Source organism: Vanessa atalanta, chromosome 7, assembly GCF_905147765.1.
Source record: "Vanessa atalanta chromosome 7, ilVanAtal1.2, whole genome shotgun sequence".
NCBI lineage: Eukaryota > Metazoa > Arthropoda > Insecta > Lepidoptera > Nymphalidae > Vanessa > Vanessa atalanta.
This window is the reverse complement of record NC_061877.1, coordinates 6,364,656-6,378,176: the sequence shown is the minus strand read 5'-3', so window position 1 is coordinate 6,378,176 and position 13,521 is coordinate 6,364,656. Positions and strand designations below refer to the sequence as shown.

At 29.2% G+C, this 13,521-nt stretch overlaps 1 protein-coding gene across 1 annotated transcript; it reads right to left on the bottom strand.

The window, feature by feature from the left end:
- Window positions 1-1,821: 1,821 nt before the first annotated feature.
- LOC125065288 (cytochrome b5-related protein-like) lies at window positions 1,822-12,402 on the bottom strand. The gene is made up of 5 exons (XM_047672821.1): window positions 12,123-12,402; window positions 4,874-5,277; window positions 4,009-4,197; window positions 2,984-3,214; window positions 1,822-2,149 (listed from the first exon to the last, which is right to left on the bottom strand). The coding sequence occupies exons 1-5, from the start codon at window positions 12,375-12,377 to the stop codon at window positions 1,864-1,866; spliced, it is 1,365 nt and encodes a 454-aa protein (XP_047528777.1). The 5' UTR covers window positions 12,378-12,402; the 3' UTR covers window positions 1,822-1,863.
- Between the last annotated feature and the right edge of the window lie 1,119 nt (window positions 12,403-13,521).

Genomic DNA, 13,521 nt, shown 5'->3' with positions numbered 1-13,521 from the left:
ATATATTAGAGGGTTAAATAAATCTATCGCAGACGCAATCAAATCGTCCTCTGTCGGAAAGGGACGTCCCTTGTGTGCAGTTACCACTGAATTATAGCTTTATTTTGAACATAATTGGACCGCCTTCAATCGACTTGATTCAAGAAAACAGGTAATTTTTTTATAAAAAATACCTATTATTCGTAGCTATTTGGCATTCTGTACTCAATGTTAGGGTGAATGACGATAGATCTCGTAGTAGCTGCTTCGAAGTTAACATTTTTTGGAAATAAATGTACATATGTATTTTTTCCTTTGAGTAAGTAGAATCTATCACTCTTCAAATCATGTATGTATGTTTTAATGATAGATCTTGTATAGATCCATATCCAAATGTACCAGATAAAAGCCAATTATTACGAAATGAATTTATATCAGGGCTGGAAGAAATCAAGTGAACAACTCAATGAATATATGACTACATTGAAAAACTAATGTACAAACTACACGGAAGATGGTACAGACACTAGCACTGACTGAACCATGATGGAAGCACTTTGCAGTGAATCAAAATTATTACTTTTTTTTTTTTTTTTTTCTTTTTTTTTGTTGTAGGTGGCACACGACCAGGAGGCTTACCTGATGAGTACGAAGTAAAAATAATACAAGAGCATGGACATTCATTTACTTTACATATTTTGGTGAAAATTATGTACAATGATGTAATGATGTTATATGATTAACTATCAATAAAGTTGAACTTTCTGGTATAAAGTTAGGAACTTGTCAATTTTAATAATATTTATGATAAATAATAACATATGTGAGATTTAATTGAAGTAATTTGACCATTAAAGATTTAAATGCAACACAATTTACTGACAATTAAATTTTTATTATCAGTAATATTTAGAATATGCATATTCAATTTTTCAATTTATATCTATTAAAAAAGAATCGTATCGAATTTTAATTACTTTTAAATAATTTATTTAGAAGATATACCGAATTCAAGGAAGTTGGTATTAACTTATTAGCTAAATAAGTTAAGTACTCCATTGGGTGGTAGCCGCAAATTGCAAATTAAGTCGTAGACATCATCGTAAATTTAAATTTCTAGTTCCTTGAATTTTAAAAGCAATTTAAACTGTAATGGGAATTTCCCAACCAAGCAGAACATTTTATTTTTCGCATTATATTTTCTATTTTTCAGTTATTAAAAAATTTGCGAACCCTTAATTCGCGCGAGTCTCATAAAATATTCATCACGAATAACGTAATGAATGATTTAAAATTAATTATTAATTTATTTATTATAATTTATTAATTAATATGTAATTGATATATGTATTTTCATCTTGCATAGAAAACAACTTATTTAGTTATTTGACAAAATTTGATTATATCAACAAATAATCCACGAGACTAATTTATTATATAAAAAAAGCCTGATAGCTATTACTGTTATTTTAACTATTTATAAACATTATATACAGTTTATTTTAAATATTTATAAACATTAGATAATCCACTTTCATAGGTGACTGAAATTAACTGAAACGTAACAAAAATATAAAATCATAAAAATTGAACACTAATTAATAAATATTTGTAATCTTATCTCGTAAAAGATGAACTATAACAAAGTACCTAAAACTAATTACAAAAGAATAGTTTTATGTCGGTATTATTTAATTATATGTAATTAACTGACAAAAAACTCAATAAGGATACATTAAAATAAGGATTTATTTATATTGGACTTGTTTTCATTTTTACTTACATATTAATAGTAACCGCTTATACATATTATATCCAAGCTTAGAAATATAACATAAAAAGTGAATTATATTTATTTTAAAGATAATTTTATTCATAACACTCTTATTTTCTTTCACTAAGAAGTGCTGGTTCTGTTTTATGAGTCATTTTAATTTGACCAAGGAAGAGGTCTAACTGTGATGTTAATCGGAAATTCGCTCGAAACTTCTTACAGTTTTCTAAAAACACTGGATATAAATATTTTAAGACAGCGTGATCTAAAGTTGGAAATAGATGATGTAGTGCATGGTGTCCAAATAAAGTCATCACTTTGAAATGATTGTCATTGATGTCAGGTCGATCCATAACAGCTTCTAGTTCATGCATGCCCCAGTCTGGTGTAACATCACTGAAAAACAAAAATATTAAAACGAAATCTCTGAGTTTGAGTAATTCAATATTTACATGTAATCATCGAGTTGTTGCAAATTTTGCTCTTACAACTTCTTTTTTTTTCAAAGAAAAAAAGACGTAAAACAACAACTTAAAAAGAAAAACTTTGTTACAAATTAGGCAAATGATTTCGTTTACAGGATGGATGTTAAAAAGTTTCCTGATTAGGGATATAAATTTATCATGCCTAAAAAAATAAAATTCTTAGTTTTTTTTAATGCAACAATAGATATACAGTAACAAAAAATAGCTCTAGCTTTGTACATTATTATTATGTTTACAGTATAGTAAGATGGCGTATTTTGTACAAAATGAGCCTGGCATTATTCTTTAAGTTTATTTTTTTTTTACTATAAAATAAACTGAATCCATCTAGTTAAAAAAAAAGTTCTAGAAAATCTTATGTTTTAATACATTAAGTTTTAAATAATTACAAAGAGGACAAGATAACGTATTGATTATTTCTAACGTAATTTATAAATGAGCCGAATGACCCAGTCGTTGAATACCTGAATCTCGGGCAAAGATGATTTGTGATTCAAACTCGGTTAAGTAACAGAAAACATCGTGAGAAAACCTTCACGATGAATGAAAATAGGCTATATGTGTAACAACCAATCGTGGAATTAGCTGCTTACTCTCTTTTCCAACGAGGACAAGGCCTTAGCAACAGGCAGATACTCTCTGTTACTTTACTTTATTTTAAAAACATTTTATACGTAATTTGCTCAAACTAATATTCACAAAATGCATTGCATTTTTATTTTGGATAAAAAGATGCATTATTTACCTGATTTGATCGCCGTCCTTAAATATTTTCGGATGGTGGTGTGCAGCATTTGATCCGATCGTGAAAAAGGTTAAACTTCCCGTACAAATTATCCAAAGCCACATAATAAATACATCGTACAAACTAGCTCCACTAATGAGATACATCCAGGCAGGTAACAAGAATCCCACGCCATCGTGCCAACGATAATGATTTTCAAAAAATCCTTCGCATAAAAAGTTAAGGAGAAACCTGGAAATAAATCAAAGGACAATTATTTTGTCTGAACATTGATTCACTAGAAAAATTTATTGAGTTTACAATCGAAAGCTTGAAGTTCATCTTTACTTCTCGTGCATCTCGTCTACAATATTTGATCCTGTTTTATATTCAAAAACCTAACATCATAACACTATTATAAATCTATTATGATACTACAGTAAGTATTCCTACTTTGTTTATAACCTCTCCGAGTCTCGTTTTTGAAGAAATAATGCAGTTTCTACATTTAAAAGATTAAAACAAGTTAATAATTATAAAAAAATATCCATCCTCATCGATTCCACTAACATGATTGCAGAAATAACTTTACCAGCTGCATATGCTGCTAATCTGAGTCAAACTGAGGGATGACAGATGAGAAATCCATTCGAACATTAAATTTAAGCGAATTCTAAAAATACTGTGGTATAATTAACAGTGATCACAATTATCTTATGTTAACGTATTATTTTGTGGTGTTAAAGTTGTCACCATGTTTTGTCGAACACAAAATTATTTGTGGTAAACTAATACAGTAACAGTTTACCTCAGATAATGAATTGCTTACATCGTCATAATTAATTTTTTTCTTGACAATTTTTAATGGATGAAATGAATGATTATTAAATAGTCAGAATAAAATATAACTACATATGTAAATACCATTTACATAGAGTATGACATCATTTCGTACACGTTTAATATAATCTATATATAGTAGGTATGGATAGGTACGTGTATATATTAAAAAATAATATAAGAAATATATTTTAAAAATAACATACCTTCTTATGAAATTGTATATAAAAAAAAGCGGAAAAGTTAGAAATTCCACTAAAATCGTAAACTTGGCGTAAAATGGTTTATCTCTTCTTGGGTTAAACTTAATCAATGGTTCAAAGGCACTAATTTCCAAATCCATCAAAGTATTCGGGTAAAGATGATGTGAAAGTACGTGACTCACTCGAAAATCTCTGAAATATGAAATATTACTTTTGTATTCCAATAAACATATTTCATTTTCAATCAGATACTGCAAGCTATTAATTTAAAAATATTTTATTCCAGTTTTTTACTTTTATGGTATAGGTGGTCGGACAAGCATATGGGCCACCTGATGGTATATGGTCACCACCGACCATAGACAATGGCGCTGTAAGAAATATTAACCATTCCTTACATCACTAATACGCCACCAACGTTGGGAACTAAGATGTGATGTCCCTTGTGCCTGTAGTTACAAGTCTCAAGTTGAGACTTGTAACTATTGTTCACGGAGACATCCCTGATAATTTTTTATGTAATGGGTTGGTTGGTCATAACCACCCATAGATATTAACGATGTAAGTATTAATAACCATTCCTTACATTACAATAATGCGCCACCAACCTTGGGAGCTAAGATATTGTCATTTGTGACTGTAGTTACACTGGCTCACTCACCCTTCAAACCGGAACAAAACAGTACTGTTGTTTAGCGGTAGAATATCTGATGAGTGAGTGATACCTACCCAGACGGGCTTGCACAGATCCCTACCTCCAAGTAAAGTAAGTATTACTACTTACTTACTTTACTTGGTAGTAGGGTTCTATATGAATAAACTTTTTATTTATAAGTCACCATTATCAACAAATGAAGGAAAAACCTACCTGTAAGACCATAAACTTAAATTGAAAATGTACATTCTCCAATTAGATCTTCTATGAATATAGTTATGTGACGCAACCACAGACCCAGCAAGTGAAACAGATGCTACAATATAGGACGCCATTACAAGCCAATAATTAGTCGCCGAACATGACAACGCCGATGTTAAGAGACAAGTTATTAGCAATCCATCTGTAATCATATCAGTGTATTTCGGAGTATCTTTTGGTATTTTCTCGAGTTCTTCCCGTACGTTTTTCTTCAATGTCTTAAAAAAGCCATCCTCTTTAAACGTAAAGGGAGAGTTCCTTGGTGTTTTGGCATCTCTTACATAAACATTTTGTAAGATTTTCTCTGCAATTGTTTTTATATGGTGACATTCGAATGCCTCAGTAATATCAGTACCCTAAAACAACCAACAAAATAGATAATAACATTATTATAACACAGATTATAATAGAATGGGAATATTTTATACGAAATATTGTTACGAGTGGTTGAGTTATTTTACGAATTAGTAAAATGGATCACCTTCGCTGAAATACTATCTCTTTAAGAAATAAATCTACATCTATAAGAAAATAATAATAAAGTAATTATAAATTAGGTAATTCCGTTGTCTCTACAATTATAAAAGTCAAATGTTTATTTTCTAAGATAATTAGATTTATTCTCTGTACAAAACATCCAATGGTCAAATAGCTTTGACATTTAACAATAAACATCAACGGATAAGAGGGGTTACATAATCAACGGAGATACGCTGTTTATATCAAGAGAGATTACCCCATACATTAAGTAATAATAACATCGATTGTAGAAATTCATATTAAGTAAAGAAACTATCATCTTTTATATATAATGTGAACAAAAATGATTTATTTAGCTATAATATAATATTATTATACTCGTAATACCCTTAATGATAAATAATTGGCGAAATAAAATGTATTACATTACATACATTAACAGCCTGTAAATTTCCCACTGCTGAGTTAAGGCCTTCTCTCCCTTTGAGGAGAAGATTTGGAGCATATTCCACCACGCTGCTCCAATGCGGATTGGTGGAATACACATGTGGCAGAATTTCGTTGAAATTAGACACATGTTGGTTTCCTCACGATGTTTTCCTTTACCGCTGAGCACGAGATGAATTATAAACACAAATTAAGCACATGAAAATTCAGTAGTGCTTGCCTGGGCTTGAACCCGCAATCATCAGTTAAGATGCACGCGCTCTAACCACTAAGCCATCTCGGCTCTCATGTCATTTCAAATGTATGCACACGAATGGAAGAGAATTTTACCACTTTTACATATAGCGGTAATTTGACCTAAAATCTATCGAATAAAAAATTGTAATTACAAAATAATCGGCTTTGAATCGATGTAATATCGATGAATTGTTCTCGAAATAGAAAAACTACATATTTAATATGTATAAGGCCCTTTACTCCTTATTTAAATTACTTTTTGAATTTACCGATTGAATCTGCAATCTACGGTTACGACCCACGTATTCTATCTACTGAGTCAACGCCTAAGTTTGATATATTTTTGCAATTTTCTTTTGGGTAGTAAGTGGAAATAAATTCAGTATCATTACAATAAAAACTTCCTTGCGTCAAATTAACCGGATTGTACTAATAACTAAAGTATTTTTTTATATCTGTAGACGGACGAGCAAATAGGCCACCTGATGGTACGTGGTCACCACCAGCCCATAGACAATGGCGTTGTAAGAAATATTAACCATTCCTTACATCACTAATAACCTTGATATTTATTTATTTCTTATATAAAGTATTTTCAAAACATTTGACGTTATGAGACGAATATTTGGTCAATTCTAATTCTAAAATTATTATTTGCCACAATCTTCACGAGTTATTTTGTTCCGATGTTTGTATATGAAATAAACTTAACCGTATATATATAATAATAGTATTTTCTAATCTAATTGTTAAAGTCAAATGACTTATAAGAATAACAATTGTATTAATATTGTATTGTTTGTTTGTATTGTTGCGTACTACACTTATAAGTAACAATCCAAGTCTACCTAGCTTTTTCTTGTTTTATTTAATGGTGACTCTTTATAGATAATACTGAAAACCTTACAATATGTAATATTATTCAAATAAAGTAAGTTAGGTACTTATTTCAAACTCAAAAATGATTACAAATTATAAAATTTCAGTAAACATATTATAAATGTACAAATGTAATATATTATGTAATCAATTTAACAGTGTTTGCAAATCGTTCGGATCGATGAATTTTACTCCATATGTACACAACAATCGCTTGACGTCTAATAAAATATACAACACAAACAAACTTTATGCATAGTCAATTACTCTACAACCTTCTTGATATTTTCTAGTTCTGCTCTCAAGCTCTCTTTCCCTCTATATATTTTTCTGGTGACGATATATAGTCTTAGTAATTGATTTTAATATGAATCAAAAAAAAGAATTAGTCAAAATAAAAAAATAATATATATATATATATATATATATATATATATATATATATATATATATATATACCTATCCATTATTTGAAATTAAAGTTCTTAACTGTATTTATTATTACTTAGTTCTCCAAAACCATTATTAATTGAACAAAACATTATATTTTTACGATTATAAGGAATTTTCATATTTCAGAGTGTTCTCAAACATATTAAATATACACCATTTTTGTACAAAGTTGTTGCCTTAGTTGCAAATATTCAAGGATTACATAAAAGAAAAGTAATGAAACTTATATCGTTCAAAAGTTACAGCGCCATAAATATGCACAAAAAATCGTGAAAAAGTAAAGTGCGTGATTTTTTTACTACAGGCGGTTCTGCTATAGCAACAGCTAGCTGTACCTGCATTGTATAAACATAGCAAATGAAATATGACAAGCTTGTATTATATATATATTTACATAGAGTCTCGTACTACAAAAGAACTAAACAAAGGAGCCAACTTTATTATCGTAGTTGGCACTCGCCAAACGTCATACTATTTTACTGTGTGCGTGTACTTAATGGCCAGCTCTTGGTCACTATGTTTTTCAACGCATTTACAGCTTCGACAACCTATCTAGACATATGTATATATAATCAACAATGGCAATTAATGTATGTACAGAATCCCATATGAACCTATTATACCAACAAAAATAAATACCTACATAAAATCACTCCAATCTAATCCTCTCCTATCCTTCCCAATAACCAAATCTTCCCAACTCTATGGTATGCCCGAATTAAAATTAAGTGTTTCTCAAAATAAACTCAGTCATGTAATCAAAAATTCATTGAAAAATAATCAGGAAACGCCACTAAATGAAAATTACTTGCCGTTAATGGCCTGTTACCTGAAAATAGAATTAATTTTCGGTTTTTTACTGCCTAATAAATTGGCAGATATTACACTTGTTTACCATTAACCGGGTCATCAAAACATAATTATCTTAGAATAGATTAAAAACTGTATGATGGGCAACTTTTTGAAATAGAATAATCATGTTATGTATTCTAACCTCACTCACAGTTAGAAAGTCTACAGGCTAGTTTGAAAGGGTGCACTTGCTGTTTTAAAACCGAAAGGTAAATAAATTGTTAGTGGATTTTGCTATTGGGAACTTTTCAGTTGCATTTTTTTTTGATATGCTAAATAAGTAATTGTATTTTGTTTCATAGTATTAATTGTTAATGGTTACCATAACGCATTCTTTTATATTCGATTTAATACACATCGAAAGGTCCTGATAACTTTAGTCATATTATATTACATTTACTTATATGACTGTATACTGTATCTATATAAGACTTTATATTTCTTATTTTTATATCAAACAAATATTGACGTCACATGCCATTAATTGTTGAATTTAAAAGCTAATTGTTCAGAAAAACTGTGGAACATTTTATAATAAAATTTTGAGTGAAGTATTGAATTGCAAAGATCATGATGATATTATCTATAGCTTAATTGATGAACTTGCCATGCCGCCTTATCTACAAATGCACTTACTATCTTATGTTGCAATATGCAATATTGCATTAGAAGCCAGTAAGCCACGCTATCGTTTTCAAATTATATAAGTAGTACCGATAGTAGAACGTCATCCTCTAACTATAGATCGTTTCTGTTTATGAAACGTGTGCCCAAGTTAATTTTTCTATTAAATCCAAAGTTGTTTTAAACTGAAGCACTTGTTAAATATAGATTAATTTTTTTAATATAGGATAATAAAAAATAGTAAAAATATTACGTAACTTAGTCGTTTGATAAAATTTATTACGAAATTGAATTTTTTAGGCGTACCGTTAAGCCTACCATAAAGATACTATAATATATCTCGATTTATACTTAAAAATTATGTACCTGCTACAGTCAAGATACAATACAAGACACGGTAGTTAATGTATTTATGTATTCATTTTGTATGATAGTAATTTTATTAGCATTGCCCAATTGGGGAACCATTGTTTTGATGATGTTCTGAAGTCTCAGGATTTTGGGAGGAATCAGGATTATAATATCTAATTGTATTTTAATATTAAAAAGTAACCAACACTTCTTATTAATAAGAATTACATCTTATTAATAATGCTTAAAAAATGATGTCTATTAATACTACACTCGTAATATTTCCCTGTATTCGATTATGCATACTTTGACTTTAAATAATATATTTTAGATAAGTTAATATTGTTAACAACTTTATACATTAACTCATCTTCCGCCGCTCGTCTCCGTAAATACGATCATGTTTCTTCCATTCGCTCTAAGCTTGGATGACTAACAATTTACCAACATAAAAGCTTCGTATACAGTCTTCACTTGAGTGTACCTTATTTTACATACATTACCTAAACTATCTATCTCGTAACTACTTAAATTCAAAATTATTATTTTTTATGACGATTATGTTCGTCATAATAAAATCGATCGTCACTTCTGTTACTCTGGTCCCTATATTTCCTCGTCTTTCGATTACGATTTTATCTCTATTTTACTAAATAAGCTATTCAACTTAAAAACCAAATCCAAATATAAAACGTTTATTATTTATATTTAAATCTGGAAACAGAAAACTCTTTTTCAGAATAATCTATTTTATATGTATAATATATAAAAGTACTTACTAAATATACTCATATAATTCTTTCATAAGCATGTTCCGAACCGAATATTGTCTTTGCTACAATGTTTTCAAATTGGGTCAACATATATGATACTTTATACCCCAGAGTATGAAACAAAAAAGTTCCCGGGATGGCAAAAACTTTATCTCAATACCCATATGGCGTCCATAAAACGTCCACATACCACGCTCCCTGTGTCATGAAAACTACAGCTCGTGATGAAAACAATTATTTTTGAGATAAATATAATACGTATCAGTGATAGTGGATCGGATAGTTTTAAATAAAATTTAAAAGTAATTTATACCACACGGTGTATACTTTTTTTTTGTATCAGTTGTAAATAAGAGTTTATGGTACGAGTAGGTACGTTCTCTTTTGTTTCATTTTGTTCACTGGAGAATTGTGTCAGGGCCAGACAACAGGATTTTTTTAAATATCTTTTGTCAAAGGCGAGCTCTCTTGTCCCAGTGTATTAACAACATTTATTATATTTTTTTTAAATGAGAGTTTTTTTTTAAATAAAATTCTTATTTTTTTGTTAGTGTATAACAAAAAAATAACTTTATAATTTACTTTAAAATCAATCATACAGTAGTATTATTCATTGTTACTGCTCCTACACACAATTAGTAGTTTAATTGTACTTTATTGTATTGTAATTAACATGAATTATAAAATTATTTTGTTTTTATTCTCATTTTAACGATTTTTTAAGCAGATTATATATTCGACGCGAACGTTCAGAATTTTCAGCGATTTCACGGAAACGATTTTACTCTTTGTATTTTAATATACATAGATGCTTATGCTATGTACGCTCTTTGAAGATTTTCTTTTATATATCAAAAACATGAGAACCATTTAAGTTAGTTATTTGAGTATTATATTTAACCGATTTATATCAACGAAATGAAAAAAAACAAGAATTATTTATAGCCGCATGTATGTCACTTTAATAAATATAACATAGTTATCGGTTTTATGTTAATATAGGAATAAATGGGAATACCTTAACTTATTTGTCAAGCAATAATATCCGTATAAAAGTGGATGACATGTCATTTTTTCTTTCAGCGAGCTGAAACGTTTTATGTAAATATGATATTATATGACATTATACGATGTTTGAAAATTACGAAAAGCGTACTTTCGTATTAAGTTGTATTAGTACTGAAAACGGGCATTAAGATAACTTATGTACATTTAGATATCGTTTAAATATATAGAAAAATAACCACAATAATAAAGATATTGTTTTTGCGAGATACTAAAAATGAACAAACAATCTCAGTTGACCTCTTCATATTATAAATGAGATATTTAACGATGTTGTTAGGTACAGTAGCTTAGTAAAAAATAGGACTTAGATATAATTTCGTCAATTTGAGCTTGTATCAGACACTTTTGAAGCTAAAACAAAAAATCCACAATTTTGTACGGAGAGTTTGAAGATCACTATAATTAATGAAGAATACCGGATTTATTTAGTAACTAACACTTAATTACACCAAATTATGAGTTTATGATATAAACATATTACATATTTATAGTTTTATAATATTGTGTTTATATTATTTATGTTACCAATATAAAGTAACATTTTTATTATTATTATTAATTTATCATACAATTACATTATATTACAAACAGGCACCACTGAATTGTATGTGCTTAATTTGTGTTTATAATTCATCTCGTGCTCGGCGGTGAAGGAAAACATCGTGGGGAAACCTGCATGTGTCTAATTTCAACGAAATTCTGCCACATGTGTATTCCACCAACCCGAATTGGAGCAGCGTGGTGGAATATGCTCCAAACCTTCTCCTCAAAGGGAGAGGAGGCCTTAGACCAACAGTGGGAAATTTACAGGCTGCTAATGTTAATGTAATGTTCTACAATTCAAACTATATTAAAACATAAAAATATAGTCATAATCACTAATCACAACTATCATTGTTTTCTTATAAATAAATATTCTTACATAACTTTTTATTAAGAATACAATTAGGGACTACAATTCTTAAGTCCCTAGACATAAGCCTAGAAAAATGTTAATGAATGAATCTTAAGTAAAGTTCGATTACTTTAGATTGTACCTTTGTAAGTTCCAGCCACTCCGCCCCGCCTGGGTGATTCTGAACAAATTCCGTTAAATCATACAATCTATCGTGCACTCGCCACAAACCCTCAGCACCATCGTCCATTGCTTTTCCTTTTAGCCATTGCACTGGATCTTTTAATCCTTCGTCTCTCAACGATGGATACTTAAGTTGGGGAAAGCTTACATGAGTTTTCTTTTCGATAGCTCTTTTATGGGCTAATTCCAAATAATCAGAATTATTTGGTGCCATTTTTGTATTCCATACAAAATCCAATGGCACTATTTTTAAATGAAACACGAAAGGAAATCAATGCGAAGAATAAAGTAAATTTTAGTTTTAACTTGCTTATATAGTATCGCATAATCGTTATCTTGTTTTTTAAACATAAAAATAATGAACTTAAGCAGTATAAACTTATGTATTTATATAGAATAGTGTTTTGAATTCTCCTAATTTTTATTTTTGTTGACATGATTACCTTGTCCTTCTTTATTTCAATGTCGCATCGGATAACTTCAAACACTTGAGTAAATATTACCACAAAAATTCATTTTAGTGACAATATTATGCCCTTTATTTTTTAGTGTAATCGATGGCCGTGAAACGAAACGTCATTCATATGGTCATGGTATATTATATTTTGTTATATTTAATTCCTAAATTATCTGATACGTTATTTATTAAAAACATTGAATAATCTAAATGTATCATAAATAATAATAAATCTATCAAATTTCTATTAATCTAATATGCCAGGTATTTGATTTGATTTCGTTATTTATACTACTGATATTCTGATGGTGTTTCTGTGGGAAAATTTCATTCGACTTACGAAGTAGTTTAGATATAAAACGATAGAATTTTATATTAAATTACGCATTGAAGGTATACCTGGTAAGTCTATAATAATATTATTTATTGTAGACGTACCAGGTATACATTGGTATACATACTGAGGTTATCAATTTGATATTGACGTTTTTTAAAATTTTGTCGTTTATTTACTAAAATTATGGAGCAATTCTGTTATCGGTATCTACAGTTGAACTTGGTTCAGCGACCCAACGAATATAAAGTCAGATTAGTGGCGACATAATATTGAAATCAATTTTGTCTAATACGGTTTATCTGTTTTACCAGAATTCTCGAAAAAAAAAAAAACACATAAATCATAGGAGAAACAAATGATGTGTTTGAACATTTTTGATATCCCTTTAAATTTTAGCTATAAACAAGTAAATTCTACTTATTCCATGCACCCACAAGCCGTACGCTTTTATTCTTGTGACCTTACGACATGTTTTAATATACATGAAAGAATTTGTAAAGTTTGTTCAAACAGTTACTACTGCTGGTGATCAATTCCTTATCAAACATAATAATACTTAATTTA